The sequence below is a fragment of the Podarcis muralis genome, chromosome 12 (genome assembly GCF_964188315.1).
Source record: "Podarcis muralis chromosome 12, rPodMur119.hap1.1, whole genome shotgun sequence".
In the NCBI taxonomy this organism is placed as follows: domain Eukaryota; kingdom Metazoa; phylum Chordata; class Lepidosauria; order Squamata; family Lacertidae; genus Podarcis; species Podarcis muralis.
In genome coordinates, this window is record NC_135666.1 from 8,689,173 (window position 1) to 8,713,256 (window position 24,084).

At 46.9% G+C, this 24,084-nt stretch overlaps 1 protein-coding gene across 5 annotated transcripts in view; it reads right to left on the reverse strand.

Moving 5' to 3' along the window:
* MINDY4 (MINDY lysine 48 deubiquitinase 4) overlaps positions 1–24,084 on the reverse strand; it is a 95,858-nt gene that overhangs the window by 62,505 nt on the left and 9,269 nt on the right. For all 5 annotated transcript variants that reach the window (XM_028749704.2, XM_028749703.2, XM_028749701.2 and 2 more), the window contains 3 exons: positions 21,822–22,276; positions 1,760–1,818; positions 432–541 (listed from right to left, as the gene is read on the reverse strand). In XM_028749704.2, the coding sequence (XP_028605537.2) occupies positions 432–541; positions 1,760–1,818; positions 21,822–22,276 (624 nt within the window). The remainder of the gene's footprint in view (positions 1–431; positions 542–1,759; positions 1,819–21,821; positions 22,277–24,084) is intronic.

Below are 24,084 nucleotides of genomic sequence, written 5' to 3' on the forward strand. Positions count from 1 at the left end.
GCCCAGAGTGGCTGGGAAAACCCAGCCAGATGGATGGGGTATAAATATTTTGTTGTTGTTGTTGTTGTTGTTGTTGCCAGATGGACAGGGTATAAATATTATGTCGTTGTTGTTGTTGTTGTTAAAATATGGTATTAAAATCAGCTTAAAACCCTTTGCAGTCAAAGAGAATAGGTGAATCTTGAAGGGCAGGGTAAATGAAGAAGGCTAAGTTAAAGAGATGCATCTTCAGCGTAAGACAGAATTGGTGCAATGAAGGTGACAGCCAACTTTTGAAGAACCTCTCTCCAAAGAGCTGGGCCTGAGACCTCCTAAATGTTGACCACACACTGGGCTAGATCTAGGGTGCTGGTCTGCTTCCATGTACAGCAAGAGTCATTCGGCCTTTCCAACAGAATGTTCTGCATTGGCCACATCAATGTGTTTCTTACCCTTGCAAGATAGTAGTCAATGGGCTTTGATGTTACTTGGACAGCATACAGAGCAGAAGAGTCGGGGATCATGTAGACGTCCTCCAAATTTTCTTCGTCCTCAACATCAACTGCGGAGGGCAAAGGAAAGGCTGTTTAATATCCAGAACACATACTCAGAAACATGCAACCCCAAAACATTAGCTTTTGTGGCTTTGGCAATTGAAGGCGCCCTCCGTTCTCTTCCAGTCTTTAAAGATTTGTTCCGTCTATATATCTGTCGCGGCTGAAGAAGAAGAGTTTGGACTTGATATCCCGCTTTATCACTACCCTGAGTACCCTGAGGAGTCTCAAAGCGGCTAACATTCTCCTTTCCCTTCCTCCCCCACAACAAACACTCTGTGAGGTGAGTGAGGCTGAGAGACTTCAGAGAAGTGTGACTAGCCCAAGGTCACCCAGCAGCTGCATGTGGAGGAGCGGGGAAGCGAACCCAGTTCACCAGATTACGAGTCCACCCCTCTTAACCACTACACCATGCTGGCTGACACACACAAGCATCACCCTCCAGGAATACTGATTTGACACGTACATAAAGTTCTGCTATAAAGAATTTGGATTTTCATTACGAGAGCTTGGGGTCATAGCAGGCAGCTCGATGAAGACCCAGTGCGCAGAGGCTCTAAGATGCTACTGGAAGGAATTTTTTTTGTTTTGTTTCGACTATGGCAGACCAACACGGCTACCTACCTGTAAATGAAACATAAAGGTAAAGGTAAAGGTACCCCTGCCCGACGGGCCAGTCTTGACAGACTCTAGGGTTGTGCGCCCATCTCACTCAAGAGGCCGAGGGCCAGCGCTGTCCGGAGACACTTCCGGGTCACGTGGCCAGCGTGACAAAGCTACATCTGGCGAGCCAGCGCAGCACACGGAAACGCCGTTTACCTTCCCGCCAGTAAGCGGTCCCTATTTATCTACTTGCACCCGGGGGTGCTTTCGAACTGCTAGGTTGGCAGGCGCTGGGACCAAGCAACGGGAGCGCACCCCACCGCGGGGATTTGAACCGCCGACCTTTCGATCGGCAAGCCCTAGGCGCTGAGGCTTTTACCCACAGCGCCACCCTAAATGAAACATATGTTGTAGATATTTTCCCACATCTATTATGCTATTTTTGTGACATACAAATGACATGGAAAACTTGCTATACTTATTTGTATTTTATTCTTGTTTATAAAGCCCAATAAAATAAATCAATAAAAATTTCTATCGGCCTCCAGAAATAGTGATGGATAAACATGTAAAATCCTTACCATCGCCATAAGTGAGCTAGTTGAGAATGGAAGAAGACATACCTAGTTCCAGAGCGTCTTGGTTCAAGCTGTCTCTGCTGGGAGAGGACACAGGCATCTTTCTGGACAGAAACAAATCAAGCACACAGATGACCAAACAAGAGGCAATTTATCAGAAAGGCTGCTGTATAAACAGAGATGAACAACAACATTTCAGCAAGGAGAGCAGTTTTTCATCCGCCTTCTGTGCTCAGAAGGATGGGGGCGAAGGGGGCATCAAGTCCCCCACCCCCCTCAACAAAATTCAGGGACTGTCAATCTCAGTTCTCAGTTTCCCGATCTTAAATTCAGACCTCCACAGCAAATTTGCCATTTCTTCTTTAATCCTTGTAGAGATTCGCCAGCACTTCCAATTTCTCCCAATAAACCCATTCTCGTCTGCAGTTCCGACCAACGTACAGGTCTTAGCAAGCAGTTTCCCCTAAGGGAGTGCATTTTTGTGAGGTATTTTGCTCTCACATTAGTTTTCATGCCCCAAATATGTGCATTTTTTTGTAAATGTTGCTTGGTTGGAAAAGTGCGCCGCAAAAAATCAAGTGAGTGAGAATTCTGAAGGATAGCATAGCTGTATTTTGGTTCGCAAAGTGTGAATTGGGTAGCTCCACACTGAAATGCAAACAAAATTAAACCCCCCTGTTCCTATTGGGGGGGTGTACAATTTTTAGTGGGGGGAGAATGCCCTGCTGCCATGTTTTCTCTGAAAAGCCCTGGCAGGCTACTCTATATGATGTAGCAGCACTCATATAGTTTCAATATCTGCCATTTTGGGATGCAGGAAATGGTTGCTCCAGTGATGGACAGGAGTCCTGATGCTACCGCAAATCCCGTCCCTGCAGTGGAAAAGTCAAAATTGCCCTTTCATTTTAGTATCTGCTAATAGAGTAGTGAAATGGAAGCGTGGGTGCAATTTTAGCCCAGGGCCTTCAAAAAAACCAACAACCTCTTGACGACATGTTGTGATGTACCGGTGGTATTTAACCCCTACTAAGTTGGCAAAAATGTATAGGACAAGCACAAATACCTGCTGGAAATGTAAAGAAAATGAAGGTAACTTTTATCATATGTGGGGGACTTGTAAGGTAATCAAAGCTTTCTGGGAGATGATATATCAGGGGTGAGCAAACTTTTTCCACTGTCCCTCAGACCTTGTGGGGGGCTGGACTATATTTTTTGGGGGGAAATGAATGAATTCCTATGTCCCACAAATAACCCAGAGATGCTGTGCTGGTCCTGTGGGTTTCCGTGAGGCATGGTCCGAGTCCAGTCTGAGGTCAAGGGTGCAGTATTGAGGCCGTCCGTCAATGCTGAAGCTGGGTGCAAGGCAGGGAGTTGGGCGAGGTCAGGAGATCCGGCAGGACAGGGACTAGCAACCAACAATGTTGCTCCTGCAACCTGGGACTGGGGCTGGCTGGCTTTTATCTGCCCTGAGGCATAGGGCAACCCCGATCCTCTGGGGACTCACCTCTCCTGGCCTGGGAACTTAGTTCCCTCCGCCTCTCTGCCCTGAGCCTCTGCAGCTCAGGAGAGGCTGGAGGGTTACCGGACCCAGAGGCAACCTCAGCTTCCCCTGACAGGGCTGAGAGTGGAGCACCTGCAGGCAATGGGTCCTCCATCACCTCAGGAGCCAGAGCAGACTCAGCTGGTGCCTGCACCTGAGGATCCAGCACAGGTGAGGACCCTTCAGGCTCAAGCCCCAGCCCCGGCTCAGCTGGTTCTGGAGGCGGGGACTCCTGTGCAGGCTGGGATTCCTCAGGTTCAGCCGAATCCCAGGCCATCACAGATGCATTTTAAATAAAATCACACATTCTACTCATGTTATACCAGGCAGCCCCCACAAATAACCCAGAGATGCATTAAAAAATGCTTAGAATAACCTTTGTTAAGAAAACAGAAGCTTTTCTATTAGGAATTATAGGTACCGATATCTGAAAGGACAACAGCCGCTTGGATGCTACTAGCCCAGAGATGGAAAGAACACAAAGTCCGTATCAGAGAGGATTGGCAAACCAAGTTGATGGGACTACGCCAAAATGGCAAAACTGACCGGAAAACTCAGAAACCAAGAGGACAAAAACTTTATAAAAGAATGGGGGAAATGTAGAAGTTATTTAGGAGACCACTGTAAGCAGATGGAAACATTAGCAGGATTTTGATTTCACCGGTAGTGTGACAATCACCATGGATAATATGGTTTGATATAAAAATTGGAGTGTGGAAGAAGATGCAGCAGAAAATGTTTAAAATGGGACCCCATGGAGAGGGTGGGGGAGGGGAATGCAAAGATTCGGAGGAATCTCTTTATATGGATATACAGTGGTACCTCGGTTTACGAACTTAATCCGTTCCGGGAAGTCCGTTTTTAAACCGAAAACGTTCTTAAACTGAGGCGCGCCTTCCCTAATGAGGCCTCCCGCAGCCGGTGCCCTTCCACCATCCGGAGTCCGTTCTTAGACCAAGGTAAAGTTCTCAAACCGGGACACTATTTCCGGTTTTGTGCAATTCGTAAACCGAATCGTTTTTAAACAGGGCTGTTCTTAAACCGAGGTACCACTGTACTTTTTGATTCTTTGTTTATAATTTTGTATTTGTAAAACCAGTAAAAATGATATATTTTTTTAAAAAACACAAACCTCTTGTCACAGAGGACTTTTAATTCTTATTTTGACTATTATTGCATGGTACGTTGCATGGGCTCTTTCCTCCCTCGTTTTGCACATTGCGTTGTCTTCCCATCGGGCTGTTAAACCTACTTGGATCTGCTCCAGTTTGGTAACTGAAATTGGACCATATTCCTGGCATCTTTTTGTCTCCACAGAGTGAGGGAACCGTTTCCACACCCAGGTGGGAGGAGAGACGGAGGTCGTTATCCAGGATATGGGATCCCACACATTCCCAGCTCAACAATGTCATCGCATCAGCGGCTGCCGACTTGCAACATCCTTTCCATTCATACGTTTCCCCTCCTGGCTCTTTAGCAGGAGATGAGCAAAGCAGGGAACTCCCTTCGTGACATTCAGGACCTTCGTAGCAGAATACGGGGGGCTTTTTCTGGTGGGGCGGGGGTGTCTCCTGGACCTCTGACTACTGGACCCCTTCTGCAACTTAAGAACATAAAGCTAGCGCTTGTTCTCACCCTGGAAAGCTATAAGGAATTGATTCAATGACGTGACTCAGTCAGGAGAACTGAAGCATGCGTACACACTGGAGTAGAAAATGAATCACCGGCGTTAGGGGTGAGTCAAGGCAAAAAAAGAAAACCCCACCCAGCGAACATCCGTGTTTTAAAAGACCAGTCATGGGATTGAATCAAATGGGTTGCAAATCAATAAAATTAGATTGCAGTGGGATATGGTAACCTTTGGGACGCAGGTGGCACTGTGGGTTAAACCACAGAGCCTAGAACTTGCCGATCAGAAGGTCGGCGGTTCGAATCCCCACGACGGGGTGAGCTCCTGCTGCTCGGTCCCTGCTCCTGCCAACCTAGCAGTTCGAAAGCACGTCAAAGTGCAAGTAGATAAATAGGTACCGCTCCGGCGGGAAGGTAAACGGCGTTTCTGTGCGCTGCTCTGGTTTGCCAGAAGCGGCTTAGTCATGCTGGCTACATGAACCGGAAGCTGTATGCCAGCTCCCTCGGCCAATAAAACGAGATGAGCGCCACAACCCCAGAGTTGGTCACGACTGGACCTAATGGTCAGGGGTCCCTTTACCTTTATGGTAACCTTTGGCAAGGATATCTAAAAGTTAAAAGGTAAAGGACGCCTGGATGGTTAAGTCCAGCCAAGGGCGACTATGAGGTTGTGGTGCTCTGTTCAGGATTGGCCTTGACTCAACAGGGTCAGATTCCACATAGTGATTTTATACAGTTCATAATGGAAATATTCTCCATCTTGTAGTGTTCAATTATATTACGAGATGAGCATGGTTTTCCTGAAGTTCTTCGACACGAAATGTAGAGCAAGCTTGCGCATGTGTGCCATCAGCAGGGTGTATTGGGAAATGTAGTCTCTCAAGGTACCTGAGAGTGACCTTGGGCCAGTCGCTGCCTCTCAGCCTAGCCTACCTCGCAGGGTTGTTGTGGAGTTCAATTAGGAAGGAGAGTACCTAATGCGCTCCTTGGAGAAAAGGGTGGAGCATGAATGCAAGAAACAGACAAATAAATAAGTGTGGACCAGGGTAAGGTAAAGGTAAAGGTACCCCTGCCCATACGGGCCAGTCGTGTCTGACTCTAGGGTTGTGCGCTCATCTCACTCTAGAGGCTGGGAGCCAGCGCTGTCGGAGACACTTCCAGGTCATGTGGCCAGCGTGACGAAGCTGCTCTGGCGAGCCAGCACCAGCGCAGCACACGGAAACACCATTTACCTTCCCGCTATAAAGCGGTGCTTTCTTAAGCACTTAAGGGTGCTTTCGAACTGCTAGGCAGGCAGGAGCTGGGACCGAGAGACGGGAGCTCACCCCGCCGCGGGGATTCGAACCGCCGACCATGCGATCGGCAAGTCCTAGGCACTGAGGTTTTACCCACAGCGCCACCCGCGTCCCTTGTGCACCAGGGTACAGCAACACAACTCTGACATCTGCACACTGCCTCTCAGTCAACACATTGCAAAAACCACAATCCAAAAAGTTGAAACAAGAGGGTTTCTGGGACTGGGAAAGACTCGCAAGGACTTTACCACCTTTTCCCCTTCAGGAGATGATCTCGCAATCGCAACTATTGTATACATAGCACGCATGGGTTGGTGGAGCAGGGAAATGCACGGTTCCCGCATGTTGTAAGAAGGAAGCAATCCATCACATTAGGAAAAGGGGGCAGGAAGAAAATAGGCCTCCCCATAAGGAAGCCATACGGCGCTCTCTCCAGATTGACAGGCCTCCCCCTTTTGATCTCTGCGTACTGCGGGCCCGGTGTTTACACGAAGAGCAACGCTGCTGGGGAAAGTCCCTCTCTTGATACAATAAGGCCCTCTTCCTCTACAGCTTCCTATTTACAGTATAGAACAAATACACAAAGGGTTTCTTAAATAAGCAGTGGTCACCGGACACTTCAAAACAACCAACTCTCCTTGCAGGAGAAATCAGGCTGCAGCATTGGGATGGCTTGCTTGATGGGCTTTCCATGGCATGGTGGTAGCTTTAGAAATAAATCTAGAGCTTCAAAAGAACTCTTCTAGGCTTATAAAAGACATCACCTTGCCGACAAAGGTCCGTATAGTTCAAGCTATGATTTTCCCAGTAGTGATGTATGGAAGTGAGAGCTGGACCATAAAGAAGGCTGATCGCCGAAGAATGGACGCTTTTGAATTATGGTGCTGGAGGAGACTCTTGAGAGTCCCATGGACTGCAAGAAGATCAAACCTATCCATTCTGAAGGAAATCAGCCCTGAGTGCTCACTGGAAGGACAGATCGTGAAGCTGAGACTCCAGTACTTTGGCCACCTCATGAGAAGAGAAGACTCCCTGGAAAAGACCCTGATGTTGGGAAAGATGGAGGGCACAAGGAGAAGGGGACAACAGAGGGCGAGATGGTTGGACAGTGTTCTTGAAGCTACCAGCATGAGTTTGACCAAACTGCGGGAGGCAGTGGAAGACAGGAGTGCCTGGTGTGCTCTGGTCCAGGGGGTCATAAAGAGTTGGACACGACTAAACGACAACAAGGATTTATAAGAACAGAAAGAGAGTTTGTAGGATAAGTCCAGTGGCCCATTTGAGCCAGCATTCTGCTCTCACAGAGGCTGAACCTCCTATTATTATTATTATTATTATTATTATTATTTATACCCAGCCACACTGGGCACTCCCAACAGATAAATAAAAAGAATAAAACATCAAACATTAAAAACTTCCCTAAGCAGGGCTGCCTTCAGATGTCTCCTAAAAGTCAAATAGCTGTTTATTTCCTTGACATCTGGTGGGAGGGCGTTCCACAGGGCGGGCGCCACCACCGAGAAGGCCCTCTACCTGGTTCCCTGTAACCTCACTTCTTGCAGGGAGGGAACCGCCAGAAGATACTTGTGGGAAACCCGCAAGCAGGATTCGCGCAATAGGAGACTGTCACTCAGAAGCATCGCTGCCTCCAACCATGGAGGGTAGAGGACAGCCATCATGGCTAGTAGCCATCAGTAGTCCTCTCCTCCATGAATTTATTGCATCTGGGTTGCTTTTAAAGCCATAATAATAATAATAATAATAATAATAAATTTTATTTATACCGCACCCTCCCAGGCCAGAGCAGGGCTCATGGCAGTTAACACCAGTAAAATTACAGTAAAAACATAATGGGGGGGGAGGGGAACAATTTAAAATACGGGTTAAAATGCAGCCTCATTTTAAAAGTAGGCCATAGATCAAAACCATAAGGGGAGGGAAACATAAGGGCCAGACCGAGTCCAAACCAAAGGCCAGGCGGAACAGCTCTGTCTTGCAGGCCCTGCGGAAAGATGTCAAGTCCCGCAGGGCCCTGGTCTCTTGTGACAGAGCGTTCCACCAAGTCGGGGCCAGTACTGAAAAGGTTGGTGGCCGTGACTGCCTCCATGAGGCAGGGAGTTCCACAGTTTAAATGAACAATCTATTTCCCCATACAAGCCCAAGACGGTGCCTGAACATTATGCTAGATTCCCTTCACTAGGTATCCAGCTTGTGGCTGGATGCACTCAGTGGTGCTAGGCAAGGCATTCCCTCTATCTCTCTCGCTATCCAGAGGCAAAGTTGGCAGGGGCGAGGCATTCCATCTCTGAAGCAAGGTGCCAGCTGTCATTCCCTTCTGCCATTTCCTGCCTGCCAGGGCTCCAAAGGCAGCAGTGACGTCAAGCTGGGGAATTAGGGGCACAGGAAATGAAGAGCTACCCTTTGCATGACGACAGCCTGGGAGTCAGAGAGGAAGGGAAGAAGACTCAGACTCGGAAGCTGGACCCAGAGACAAAAGGCCCTTTCCTCCCCAAAAAAAGACAACCACACAGGACTTCCTTCCAAAATTTGGTACCAACTCCACCAATTCCCGGTTTCTGAATCAGAGGCAACACCCACCTAGTCCAGCTCTGGAATAATATATGCATATATATATTTACAGCTGTAAAGTTAGTAAGATGTACCAATCAATGAAAAGATAACCTTTAAAAACCCATTTTATTCTCTTGTTAATTATGCTGTGCATTTTATATTTGACTTCACTTAGCAATGCTTGTGGGGGTTTTTTTGAAATGTTTAAGGTTTTTTTTGTTAACTTTGTGTTAAATACGTATTCTGCAGTTGACCTCCTTTGCAATCTTTTGAAATCTTTAAGATAATATTTTAAGTTTGCTGTTAATTATGTTGCTTTGACTGTATGTTCTATATCTGACTTTCTTCAGAAAGGTTTGGTTCTGGATTGTTTTACTGATGTTTCAATATGATGTAAACCACTTTGAGATTTTTCTTAAAAATATAAAGCGGTATAAAAGGTAAAGGGACCACTGGCCATTAAGTCCAGTCGTGGCCGACTCTGGGGTTGCGGCGCTCATCTCGCTTTATTGGCCAAGGGAGCCGGTGTACAGCTTCCGAGCATGACTAAGCCACTTCTGGCGAACCAGAGAAGTGCATGGAAATGCCGTTTACTTTCCCGCCGGAGCGGTACTTATTTATCTACTTGCACTTTGACGTGCTTTCAAACTACTAGGTTGGCAGGGACTAGGGACAGAGTAACGGGAGCTCACCCCGTCACGGGGATTCGAACCGCCGACCTTCTGATCGACAAGTCCTAGGCTCTGTGGTTTAACCCACAGCGCCACCCGCGTCCCATAAAGTGGTATAGAAATGAAATAAATAATAAATAACAATAACAACAAGAACTGTAACTGAGGAAAGCACAGATGTTGTTTGCAAGGTTTTCTAAATGGCTCAGGACCGCAGTACCTCAACGATCGCCCCTCTCCATATGAACCTACCCGGACCCTGAGATCATACTCTGAGGTCCTTCTTCGTGTGCCTCCTCTTCAAAAGGTCTAGAGGGCAGCAACATGAGAACGGGGTCTTCTCTGCAGTGGCTCCCTGTCTATGGAATGCACTGATTTATTAATATTTGGCATTTATAGCCCACCTTTAAACTATTTATGCCCCACCAAACTACACATCCCTCGCAGCTGCCTGATGCTTCATGACCCTCTTTCCATCCCATAATTAACTGGACGGAGCACAAAGTCGCTCAAAAACAAACTGGGTGTTTTCTTCTTCTTCAAAACACACACAGAGATACAAGGTGAATCTTGGAGCCTATTCACATTCCTATCCTGTACATGAAAAAACAACAACCCAGCGTGCTGCCAATAAATTTACCTTCCAAGTTAGGATGACCAGAGACAAGATGCCCTCTTTCCTTCTACAACACCTGGCATCCACTGAGGTCCCGTATGAGAAATGACAATCCATCAAGTGAGACAACCTGCACAGAAACATCTGGAGGAACCTATCGGATTACAGTCTTTAATATGCATCACAAACCGGTTTTCTAAGTAACTTGAAGCTGCTGCTATGCCTTTTTCCAAGAAATGACAGACTAGCTGCTATTGTTGTTGTTTATTGTATTTTAAATTGTGCTTATTACATGTGAAAAAGCAATAAAATGTATTAAAAGAAAAGGCTGCGTCGTCTGCCACGAGACCAGAGTCCAGGGAAATCTAATGGATATCAGGCTTCCCTTGACATATGCACCACCGGGGTGCAAAGATCCGCCCAGCGCCCCTAAATTTAGTTAATTTCTTGGCATTGTAGGGGAGGATGTTAACAGACAGGACTGTAAGTTGTTTTTATATGCAGTAACGGCAGCAAGAATACTATTGGCACAAAAATGGAAGCAAGAAGAATTACCGACGAAAGAAGAATGACAAATGAAATTAATGGACTACGCAGAATTAGATAAATTAACAGGAAGGATTCGAAACCTGCGGGACCAGAAGACTGGAGTAAATATCTGAACTATTTGAAAAGCAACTGTAATAAGCAGATTACGCTAGTAGGACTGCAAGAAGTTCTGTAAGGAGGATTATATGAAATATTGCAAGGAAGACTGTGAAGAGAATTATTAGTTAATGATAACTAAAAGTAACAGAGAAATTAAGAAATGCAGAATAAGTGATAAAGAACGGAAAATCTTCAGAGGTTGTTGACGGAAGTCTAAAATATTGTATAAGATAAGTTATGTTAAATGACTGTTGGAAATGATATGTTAAAAAATAAATAAAAATGTGTGTGTGCGCGCGCGCGCGTATATATACAAATAATTTAGTTAATTTCGCGTGCACAGCGCCACTGAGAACGTTGAGTCTGACAAGCACTGCCGTTGTGAATGACAAGCGCCACGTCTTTTGCAAATAAGTGCACAAAGTCGAAAGTAGTGAAACAGTAGGTATACATTTCAGTAATACCTAGGTATGTATGTATTTTGTTTTTCTAGCTTGATCAAAATTATTTATTATTTCGTAACAGGTAGATAGTTAAGAGCTTAGGCGGCTTCAGCGGTGGGAACCTGGCACCCCCCAGAATTCGGCACCCGGGTGCCCTGCACCCCTTGCACTCACAGGTAAAAACGGCCCTGTCCCTTGATGAAAGAAGTGAGACAAGTCACTCTGGTGCGGAAGGTGGCGATTGCAGTTTCCATCCTCTAACTGTGACAGAACTGTATTGCTAACCAGAATAAGGGGCAGTTGGATGTGCCCCCCCCCCACCAAATCTAGAGCCTAAGGACTGGGCTGGTTTCACAGCCAGCCAAATGTTCCACAGAACAGACAGGAGCAGCATTGACAGAGCAAACGGCAAGGCTTGGGTAGAGTTTTATGGAGAGGGAAGAACTAAGCTGCGGTTTAGATAATATTAGATAAACACTTTTCCCATCCCCAGAGCCTGTCCATGTTCCCCAGCGGCTCAGCACTCAGGGGGGTGTCATAGGTTAAGCGCCGTCTCAAAAACTTTTTACAGCCTCTGCTACTGGTGGGTTAACTTGTTAGAACCGCTATGCGTGGCAGCTTGGGAAAACAGGCTGCGAAGAAAACGAGACGAAAACTTCCATCTGCAAAAAAACCAAACAGGGTTTTGCTTTACAGGGTTGAAGCAAAGTGTTAGAGAAGAATCAGGGCAAACAGGTTTGCTGTTGATCTCACGAGCCTGCACTAAACTTGGACCAGCCTCGCCAAAGATAATGGGATTTACGAACGCCAGATTTCCTCCACAAAATGTTGCAGGGAAGGAAGAGCAGTGACTGTACGCCGAATGCATCAGGTCCAAAGGGAGAAAAGCAATAATCCCCCCCCCCAATCTTCATCAGATTTGCAGATGACTCCAAACTGGGAGGGGTACCTAATGCACCGAAGACAGAATAGCAGGATTCAAGATGACCTTAAGAGATTGGAGAACTGGGCCCAAGCTAACAAAATGAGTTTCAATGGAGCAGCTGTAAGTGATGGCCCAGCTGGAGGCAACGAGGTACCGTATTTTTCGCTCTATAACACGCATCTGACCATAACACGCACGTAGTTTTTAGAGGAGGAAAACAAGGAAAAAATATTCTAAATGAAACAGTGGATGTATGATTTTTATGGTTCATGCTGTGGCCACAGACATGTGATCTGACAGTGAGTTTGGGGTAGCCCAATGCAAAAATCCTGAGGATCAATGTGGATCCATGGTTTGTAACCACGTTTTTGCACCATTGCGGCCCCATGAAACAGTGGGTGCATGTGTTTTTTGGTGCAGGCTGTAGCCATGGAAATGCTATGTGATCTGATGGTGAATTTGGGGTGACCCAGTGCAAAAATCCTGAGGATCCATGTGGATCCGTGCTTTGTAACCACGTTTTAAGTGGGGAGGGAAGGAAAAGAACTCAAGGGACAAGGAGCACACGTGGGGTGTGTGGAGAAGGAGCTTTTCCGCGGGGAGGAGGGAGGGAAAGAGCACTGTTGCTTTAAAGGTATACTTAAGGTATTTGCCCTGTGCCTGGGTTTTTTCCATTTAACAGATTGCAGCCTTTTCCTTCCGCTCCTTGTTTTGAGGCAGAATAGATTTGAGCAAGTGAGGAGGACTTGGATTGCAGGGGATTCGCCATTAGCTGTGTAAAAGTGCTCCTCCTTGCAGCCTGAACGATAAGCAGCCACCAGCAGCAATAGAATGGAGCACAAAAAAGCGGTAGGGGCACTAGGACCCAGACAATGCTCATATCTATCCTGCCTGAAAACTAGCTGCTCCATCCCAGCCGATCAGTTGAGACGCGGGGATTTGTGAAGTTTTCCCCTCTCCCTCCTGCCCTCCCCAGCCTTTTTTTTTTACTTCCTGGTTTTCACTGCGCTGGCTCAGAGCTCGAGGTTGGTTTTATTTTGCTGCTGGTTGCTTAAATTTTATCTTTCCTGCCCTCCCTCTGCAGCCTCATTGCTCTGTTTAGAGAGCGCTCGGACTTTTGCTAGCGTCTGTCCCTCCTCCCGTGTAAGCGGCTGCTGCCGGCTTTGCTGCCATGGCTCTCCTTCCCTCCCTCCTCCCCGGCTCCAGGTCGCTTTAAAGAAAGCAAAGTGAGAGCCTCGTAGAGCGTGTAAGCGGCTCCCACTTTGCTTGACTGACGGCAGCCATGGCTCCGATCCGTGCATTCGCTCCGTAACACGCACAGGCATTTTCCCTTACTTTCTCGGAGCAAAAAAGTGCGTGTTTTGGAGCGAAATTTACGGTAATCCCTGCATCTGGAGCCAGGGCAGGCTCAGGCCCCTGACTCGGCCCAGCTGATGCTTGTTGCAGGGGAACCTGTGCAGACTGGGACTCTTCAGGATCAGGCCCCAGACTCGGTTCAGATGCTGCCTGAGGCAAAGGATCCGGTGTGAACTGAGACTCCTCTGGATCCGAGCCAGAGTCCCAGGCCATGACAGTGTTCACCTCCTGCCATCTATCCCTCCTTCTCTCCTCTGAATGGGAAAGAATTAGTACGGACCAATGCCTCATCTTTGGCATGGAAGATTTCGCCTCCCTCCCCCCACAACCCACCCACCCTGCACAGAGGCAAGTGCTTTTTAATAGCTCCTGAAATATCACGGCAAAAACCCCATCATTTGATAATGGGTTGTTTTCCAGCCGCGTTCATGGAGGGATCCTGAAATGGCCACAAAGGCTTAAAAGGCCTCTATTGGAAAATTAGTCATGTTTCAGAGAAGCATTGTTTTTTTTTTAAAAAAAAGGAGACACTTCAGGCTATTTTGCTTCCCAGACGATTACTCCAAGCTGTGCCTTTGCGTGCGTGAGAGAGAGGGGCTGTTAGCTGGTCCCTGTATACAAACACAGAGCTATAATGGCTGTGTTTGCACATCACATAGAACCATAGTGGATCATGGATCATAGAATCCCAGCTCCTGCCAACCTAGCAGTTCAAAAGCACGTCAAAGTGCAAGTAGATTAATAGGTACCGCTCCAGTGGGAAGGTAAACGGCATTTCTGTGCGCTGCTCTGGTTCGCCAGAAGTGGCTTAGTCATGCTGGCCACATGACCCGGAAGCTGTACGCCAGCTCCCTCGGCCAATAAAGCGAGATGAGTGCTGCAACCCCATGGTCGGTCACGACTGGACCTAACGCTCATGGCTCCCTTTACCTTTACCTTTACCTTTACAGATTTTTGGAGTCCGTGAACGGAACTTCCGCTCTGTATTGCTTTTGTTTTTCACTCTCTCCGAGAAGAATGACAAGGCCATGTTTTTCTTTGTCCAGATTTATGTATAATAAATGTGTAGCTTAGTATCATATCCATGCCTCGGGCCTGATTCTGTTGTGTGATTACTCTGCTGAGTAATGTGTGCTCAAGCATGCCCAGAAGTTTGAGTCGCAGACGCACGTCGGAGGAGGATGACTGATGGATCTCCGCAGCGGCAAGGCTGAGAGGGGAGACGCTCCGGCTGGGTCCGAGCCAGCTGGCTTTTCATCCCCGGTTCCGACAAGCTAGTCCAACCCCCTACAATGCAGGAATTTTAGCTAGGGTTTAATCAAGGGGCTTGTGGGGCTTTTCCAGACCAAGAACCACATCCCCTTCTGGGGAAACTTCCAAGATTCTTAAATGTCCTGCAATCACTTGATTTCTCCCAACCTTTCTGCAAAGCCAGCCACTGCCATCACCGTTCCTGCGCTGTTTCTCCTCGTTCAAAGCGCACGATGCAAAACACCGAAAGGCTGTGTTTATATGTTGTGGCTTAATTAATATAGTGCACAGAATACTTCTGCTGTGTTCCTTACGTGCTGTTCTGGCTTGCTGGGTCCTTGTCGATTCTCTCCCAGCTGTAATCCACTCCAGCAGAAAACTGAGTCTCCCCTCTGCTCTGCCACGGCCAGTTCTTGTCAAAAGGGGCAACGAATATTATGGGGGAAAGTTCCATTTGCTAGCGATGGGATAGATCTCAGTGCTGGGGACCATTGCAAGTGAGGGATGAGGGGAGGAAATACCCCCATAGCCTGTGCTTTAAAATTCATGCATTTCACAACTTCCCCTCCTCGTACATTTCGAAAACCCCAGATATTTATTATGCTTCATGGGAAGGGAGGACCACTTTTATTTCTGGGGAATCTTTCCATAAATCAAACTCGAGACATTTGCAGGGGAACCAAAATGTTTGTTTACAAAGCTATCGTACTACCAACCTTACTGTACGCTTGTGAAACATGGGCCACTTATAAACTCCATTTCCAACTCCTCAAAAGATTCTATCAAAAGTGTCTCCCAAAGAATTTACACATCACTTGGGACGACAGGTGAACTAATATCAGTGTTCTGGAAGAAGCAAAGATCACCAGTGTCGAAGCAATGATTCTTCAACATCAACTTCGTTGGACTGGTCATGTTGTGCGGATGCCTGATTATCATCTTCCAAAGCAACTACTCTATTCCGAACTTAACAATGGAAAGCGTAATGCTTGTGGTCAAAAAAAAGAGGTTGAAAGACGGTCTCAAGGCAAATCTTTTAAAATGTAGGATAAACACCGACAACTGGGAAACACTGGCCTGCGAGAGCTCCAACTGGAGAACAGCATTTACCAAAGGGGTCCTGGGCTTTGAAGACACTCGAACTCAGGACACAAGGGAGAAACATGCTAAGAGCACGCTTGGCAAATCCACACTGCGATCAACTCCCACCCGGAAACCAATGTCCCCCCTGTGGAAGGATGTGTGGATCCAGAATTGGCCTCCACAGTCACTTACGGACTCATTGTTAAAATTGTGTTTATGGAAGACAATCTTACTTGGCTACGAGCGATCGCCGAAGGAGAAGAAAAAGAAGAAGAAGAAGAGGAGTCCCAAGGACCATATAGAGAAGAAATCCAGCCCTCAGGCCTGAGATTCTCCACTCTTCTTTTACCCTTCCCTAAAACTAAAAAGCAGCATCTTCCTTTCACTGGCCAGCTATCTATCTATCTATCTATCTATCTATCTATCTATCTATCTATCTATCATTTATTTATTTATTACCCTCTCCCTCCCTGATGCCTCAAATTCATTGCTCTTCAGACAAGTCCTTTTGATGCAGCGCTCTGGTTCTCGGACCTAATCCCTCTCTAGACAGCATGCATAGGCAAAAAAATAATAAAATAAAGGTGCCTCAGGCTAGTGGCGGATCAGCAACAGGCGTTTTTGAAAATGTCAAACCACAGGGTGGGTGGGTGGGTGTTTAAAAAGAAAGAAAGAAAGAAAAACCATCAACACCACCAACAAGAAAAAAAAAGTAGAACGGGAAGGAAAAGAACAAGAAATGTATTGCTTGGTTGGCGTTTCAGAGGGCACACCCCAGAATTCCCAACAGCTGGAACTGACAGAGAGTTGTCTTCCAAGGATGGGAGAGGAAAGAGCAAAGTCTGAGCTAGTGGCGGTTAATGACGTCTTTAGAGCCCAATGATAACACTTAGAACAGTCACGGCTCCTCCCGACCAGAGAAGAATGGCGAACCAAGCTGATGGAGTTATGTATGAATTATTTAAACCACAGAGCCTAGGGCTTGCCGATCAGAAGGTCGGCGGTTCGAATCCCCGTGACGAGGTGAGCTCCCGTTGCTCGGTCCCTGCTCCTGCCAACCTAGCAGTTCAAAAGCACGTCAAAGTGCAAGTAGATAAATAGGTACCACTCCGGCGGGAAGGTAAACGACATTTCTGTGCGCTGCTCTGGTTCGCCAGAAGCGGCTTAGTCATGCTGGCCACATGACCCGGAAGCTGTACGCCAGCTCCCTCGGCCAATAAAGCGAGATGAGTGCTGCAACCCCATGGTCGGTCACGACTGGACCTAACGCTCATGGCTCCCTTTACCTTTACCTTTACCTTTACAGGTCAGGGGTCCCTTTACCTTTACCTTAGACAAGCTAAGGCCCAGGGCCAGATCCGGCCCACGGACGGTCTGGGCATCAGTGTGTTTTTATATGAGTAGAATGTGTCCTTTTATTTAAAATGCATCTCTGGTTTATTTGTGGGGCATAGGAATTTGTTCATTCCCCACGCCCCACGCCCCACCCCCCAAAAAAAATATAGTCCGGCCCCCCACAAGGTCTGAGGGACAGTGGACCGGCTCCCTGCTGAAAAAGTTTGCTGACCCCTGATTTAGGAGACCACTGTAAGCAGATGGAAACACTGGCAGGATTTTGATTTCACTTATAGTGTGACAATTACCATGGAAAATATGGACTGATATGACAGAGTATGGGAAAAGATGCAGTTTAAAATGTTTAAAATGGGACTCCAGCGAGGGGAAAGTCCTGAGATGCGGAGGAATCTCTGTATATTGATGTGTATTTTATCATTTTTCTTATAACTTTGTTTTGTAAAATCACATAAAAATGAATTTCAAAATAACAGTCACCCCAGAATCCTGGGAGGTGTAGTTTGTTAAGGGTGCAGAGAGCTAAAATTCCCAGAGTTCCCTGGGAAGGAGTCTGGCGCGTCCTGGTTTCATCATTATCAATAACAACAACTGAATTTGTATACTGCCCTGCAACTGCAGACCTCATGGCGGTTCGCCACGTAAAATCACAACATGAAAACCACAAAATATATAGATAAATAAGAACAGCAGCAAGCCAATAACCCCTTGCAGAACGCATTTAACAGGGCATTGGATGCCGGAGCGTGAGACTCTTAATCTCATGGTTGTGGGTTCGAATCCCACATTGGGCAACAGATTTCCGCATTTCAGGGGGTTGTTGTTGTTGTTTAGTCGTTTAGTCGTGTCCGACTCTTCGTGACCCCATGGACCAGAGCACGCCAGGCACTCCTGCCTTCCACTGCCTCCCACAGTTTGGTTAAACTCATGCTGGTAACTTCGAGAACACTGTCCAACCATCTCGTCCTCTGTCGTCCCCTTCTCCTTGTGCCCTCCATCTTTCTCAACATCAGGGTCTTTTCCAGGGAGTCTTCTCTTCTCATGAGGTGGCCAAAGTACTGGAGTCTCAGCTTCAGGATCTGTCCTTCCAGTGAGCACTCAGGGCTGATTTCCTTCAGAATGGATAGGTTTGATCTTCTTGCAGTCCATGGGACTCTCAAGAGTCTCCTCCAGCACCAGAATTCAAAAGCATCCATTCTTCGGCGATTCAGGGGGTTAGCTTAGATGATTCCTGCGGTCCTTTCCAACTCGACGATTCTGAGATTGTTAAATCACTCTGGGAAGTGTAGTTCCTTGAAGGGAGCCTCTTAGCAACTCTCAGCACCCTCAACAAACTACAGCTCCCAAACTTCTTTGGGGAAAGTTGTAGCTGTTTAAATGCTTGCCGTGAACGTGGCCGGAGGGTGGGGGGACAAAATCTTTCTTTGCACCACACACACCTTTAGAAATCTCCCAGCGTGGCCTTCCTCCCTCCTAAATCACCTTGTTTTTCTAAAGACTGGACCCCCGAAAAGTCACTCTCTCTCCTTGCCTGCAAGGCGTTGCAATCCTGCGATCGCTGATCACACCAAACCGAGTTGAACTGAGGCAGCTCCTCCTGCTCAAAGGTCAGCGATCGCACGTCTTTCTGAAGCATTAGTCAGAAGCTCTGAGTCACAGCATTTTGGATGGTGAATTTTGGGAGCTGGCAGAATGGGGGCAAGCTATCTGCCAAGGAAGCAACGGCAGGGAGCATTGCTTTTCAGAGAGTGCCCTCTGCTGGACTTCTGAATGTATGACCGTACTGCAGGCATCCCAAGTCAAAAACGAAAGCAGTTCAAACAGTCCATCTCCCTCCGCAGGGGGACTCTGGGAATCGTAGCTCTGGGTGGGGAAGAGGAACCTCTTAGCAGCTAACCAGCACCCTTGAGAAACTACAGCTCCCAGAATTTTTCAGGGGAAGCCACAGCTGTTTAAAGTGTTACCATAAGTGCTTTAGATGTATGGTGTGAATCTGACATATAGATGGTATTTAACGCCAGCTAAACTTGCCAAAGGGGACACGGGTGGCACTGTGGGTAAAAGCCTCAGTGCCTAGGGCTTGCCGATCGTCAGGTTGGCGGTTCGAATCCCCGCGGCGGGGTGCGCTCCCGTTGCTCGGTCCCAGCGCCTGCCCACCTAGCAGCAGAAAGGTAAACGGTGTTTCCGTGTGCTGCTCTGGTTTCACCAGAAGCGGCTTAGTCATGCTGGCCACATGACCCGGAAAAACTGTCTGTGGACAAACGCCGGCTCCCTCGGCCTTTAAAGCGAGATGAGCGCCGCAACCCCAGAGTCATCTGCAACTGGACTTGACTTACCGGTAACTGTCAAGAAAAGGAAGGTATTTTCTATCACATGTGGTGGACTTGTAAAGAGGTAAAGGCTTTCAGGGAAATGGTATATAATGAGTTAAGGAAAATGTTTAGTGAGCTGAAAAATGTACAAGTGTTTTCTCTGCTAGAAAGGCTATGCAGCTCACTTAATTTTGTATTTCTTCCATGCATGTAAATTTTAATCTACAGATTTAATCCTCAGTCCATCTCCTACAAGGGTGTCAGGGAGAATTCGGAGGAGCAAGTGACAGAAGAGGTGGAGCAGGGGCTTGGGGATGCCGTGGAGCCCTTCAACCGCCCAGAGACAGAGGAAGTGGAAGAGAGGGCGGAGATTAGCCAGGAGGAGGAAGGGCTCAGGGATGCTACAGAGCCCTTCAACCGCCCAAAGGCTCAGGAAGGGAGCTCAGACTCTGGAAGGGAGGGGGCTTTCAAATCAGCACAGACAAGGAGGGAAATGAAACGTAAGGATCAAAGACATCTCGCGCGATTCCCACGCCTACTTTGCTGGCGCAGGAATTGAAGGAAGCCACTCCCAAATCTCACTCAACGGGTTCAGACACGTAATCCTGAACTGTACCGGTTTCTTGTAGATATGTAATAATGGATGGAGCATCTACTTTGAATGCGGAACATCCAATTCTCTGTGCCCAGCATCTCGTCACAAAGCAGCTTCTAATCTCCAGTAACCATTACACAACCTATTCTGGTTTAAATTCAAAAGAAATGACCAGCCTCAACCTGGCGCCCGACAGATGCTGTAGCTTGTCAGCCCAAACAGTCATTCATCTGGGATGATGATGGAAGCTGCTGTCGAACAACATCTGGATGGCTACAGATTGGAGAAGGCTGAGCCAAAAAGCTCTCTCCCAACCAAGGTGAAAGACTTCTGGGAGAAGATTTATAATGAGTTGGAAAAAATGCTGAAATATGCATTTGTTAAGAAACCAGAGGCCTTTCTTCTTGGAATAATAGGTTTGGAACTGCCCAAAAAAGATGTTAGATTGTTTTTGTATGCCACAACTGCAGCTCGAATTTTATTAGCCAAGAATTGGAAAACACAAGAGATATACCAACAGTGGAGGAATGGCAGATGATGGACTTTCCAGAGCTAGCCGACCTGACCGGAAGAATCCGTGATCAGAAGGAGGAGCACCAGGAAGAATGGAAGAAATTTAAAGACTATTTATCCAAATATGGTAAGATAAATTAAATAGAAATACTTGCAAAATAACAGATAAGCTAAGGATTTAAATATGTGCATTATATAACATTATGTTTAAAGTTAAGATGAAAAGTGATAAAGATGTTAAGAGGATTAAGTTAATTTTATGTGATATTACGGTATTTTGGAAAACCGTTACAATGATATATAATGAAATTCAGTCAAGGGAATTTGAGGAAGTCATTCAGCTATGATAATAACATGGGATTAAGTTTAGTAATGATGTGTGTTTGTTTAAAAATGTGGAAAATTACTAAAAAATGGGGGGGGGGGAGTTCTCTTCCAACCAAGAAAGGGAACCTTTCTTTTTGGTTATCATAATATTATAGAATTGTAGAGTTTGAAGGGACCACGGGGGTCATCTAGTCCAACCCCCCTAGTCCAACGCAGGAATCTCTTTGCCCAACATGGGCTTGAACCCACAACCCTGAGATTAAGAATCTCATGCTCTTACCGACTAAGCTATCCTAACCTACCAGAAAATAAAGCACTGGAGTGGCATATTTACACATAAGTGTGTGAATAAACAACTGGACGTCGTTAATAATAATAATAATAATAATAATAATAATAATAATAATAATTTATTTATACCCCACCCATCTGGCTGTATTTCTCCTGCCACTCTGGGCGGCTTCCAACAAAACACTAAAATACAATAACCTATTAAACATTAAAAGCTTCCCTAAACAGGGCTGCATTCAGATGTCTTCTAAAAGTTTGGTAGTTATTTTTCTCTTTGACATCTGGTGGGAGGGTGTTCCACAGGGCGGGCGCCACTACTGAGAAGGCCCTCTGCCTGGTTCCCTGTAACTTGGCTTCTCGCAGCGAGGGAACCACCAGAATGCCCTCAGCGCTGGACCTCAGTGTCCAAGCAGAACGATGGGGGTGGAGACGCTCCTTCAGGTATACTGGACCGAGGCCATTTAGGGCTTTAAAGGTCAGCACCAACACTTTGAATTGTGGTTGGGAACGTACTGGGAGCCAATGTAGGTCTTTCAAGACCGGTGTTATATGGTCTCGGCGGCCGCCCCCAGTCACCAGTCTAGCTGCTGCATTCTGGATTAGTTGTAGTTTCCGGGTCACCTTCAAAGTAGCCCCACATAGAGCGCATTGCAGCCCACATAGAGCGCATTTCAAATCTTGATCCTACCTGAATTCTGTATTTTGAGGTTCGCTCTTCGGTGTGGATCTCGCTGTCCTTTCACGGTCAGCTCCCGTCTGCCTCGTAAGAAAGTTCAAGCGGCTGCTCGCCTTATTCATCTCCGCAGGGTACAGGGGCGCAGCTTTCCTTTCTTCAACTGGGCGTCTTTCGGACATCAGTTTGGCGAATGGGCCTTCGATGCTTTGGGCTGAATTTCTTGCCCCTTCCCCGCCGGCATTTGTGTACGAGCCAGTCAGGATCATGGATGAATAGTCCTTGGTTACGTCAATGGAACGGCCAAGGTGCGGAGAAAAGAGATTTGCAGATGGCCTGGAGATTCCTGCCCCCTCTTGCGAATCCCCCATCGGAGCAGGGAAACGGTCTCCAGTTTCTTTTTCCTCTCCGGGTTTAAATGTTCTCCGGATTCCAGATGGTTGTTTCGTGCGCCGTCTTTTCAAGGATTCCTGAAATAAATTGTTGAGACAGCGGTAGTAAGAACACGAGGCTTTTAATCTCAGGATTATGAATTTGAGTCCCATGTTAGGCAAACGATTCCTGCATTGCGAGGGTTGGACTAGATGAAGCTATATAGCTATATAGATGAAGCTATATAATAATGTTGGAGGAGACTCTTGAGAGTCCCATGGACTTCAAGAAGATCAAACCTCTCCATTCTAAAGGAAATCAGCCCTGAGTGCTCACTGGAAGGACAGATACTGAAGCTGAGGCTCCAATACTCTGGCCACCTCATGAGAAGAGAAGAATCCCTGGAAAAGACCCTGGTGTTGGGAAAGATTGAGGGCACAAGGAGAAGGGGACAACAGAGGACAAGATGGTTGGACAGTGTTCTCGAAGCTACCAGCATGAGTTTGACCAAACTGCGGGAGGCAGTGGAAGACAAGAGTGCCTGGCGTGCTCTGGTCCATGGCGTCATGAAGAGTCGGACACGACTAAACAACTAAACAACAACAACAGCAATATAATAACAATAACAACAACAACAATAATAATAATTTTTTATTTATACCCCTCCCATCTAGCTGGGTTTCCCAGACACTCTGGGTGGCTTCCAACAAAATATTAAAATACAGCAATGCATCAAACATTAAAAACTTCCCTAAACAGGGCCGCCTTCAGTTGTCTTTTAAAAGTATAATAATTGTTTATTGCCTTGACATCTGAAGGGAGGGCGTTCCATAGGGCGGGCGTGACTACTGAGAAGGCCCTCTGCCTTGTTCCCTGTAACCTCACTTCTCACAGTGAGGGAACTGCCAGAAGGCCCTCGGAGCTGGACCTCGGTGTCCGGGCTGGATGATGGGGGTGGAGACGCTCCTTCAGGTATACAGGCCTTGCTACAATTCTATAGGCCTTGATGCACCAAAGCACCCTAAAGATTCATGTTTTTAGAATAAAATGAGAATATACACACAGCAGTGTTTTTTATGACAGAGGGGTACCTGACCTACGCTTGTCCTTCTCTTCTGTACAAGCGACATTGATAGCTCAACTCCTCAAAACATCTAAAGGTGGCCCTAGGATGAGCCACACATGATGGCAAAGAATCAAAAAACTGTAGAGTTGGAAGGGGCACCGAGGGTCATCTAGTCCAACCCCCTGCAAATGGAGGAATCTCAACACACAGTCTCCCATCCAGTTTGGAACCATGTCAGACCCTGCTTAGCTTTGCAAATGTGCAGTTTTAATTGCTGTACCATAGGGATTAGGATGGTTGAATCTGCCTTACATTGAGCCAGATTCTGGGTCCATGTAGCCCAGAATAGGTGGTTTCTCTTCAGGGCAAAATGGGGCACTGCCCTTCTCCCAGCCAGGGTTCAACACTGTTCTTGTCACCCCAACATAATGACCCACATAATCATCAATTAGATCACTCAGTCTGCCTCTGGTGGCCAATCAGCTGCAAGTCTGCAGAGAAATGCACCCAATGAGCAGTCACTATGTGTTGCTAGGCCCCGCCCCCTTGTCGCCTGGTGAAAGCCATTTTCCCCAAACAATTACTTTCCCTTACAGGGAAAGCCTGGGTAGGTCACTCACTGGAACCCAGATCTCCTCCATTAACAGCACATACTCAAAGAAAACAAAAGAGATTATTGTGGACTTTAGGAAATGTAAATTGAATATTCAGCCACTCATTATTGAGGGGAAGTGTGTGGAACAGGTCTCAGTGTTTCGATTTCTGTGAATGGAGATGAGAGATGACCTAACCTGGGGAGAAAACATCAAAGACCTGATGAAGAGAGCACAGCAGAGGTTA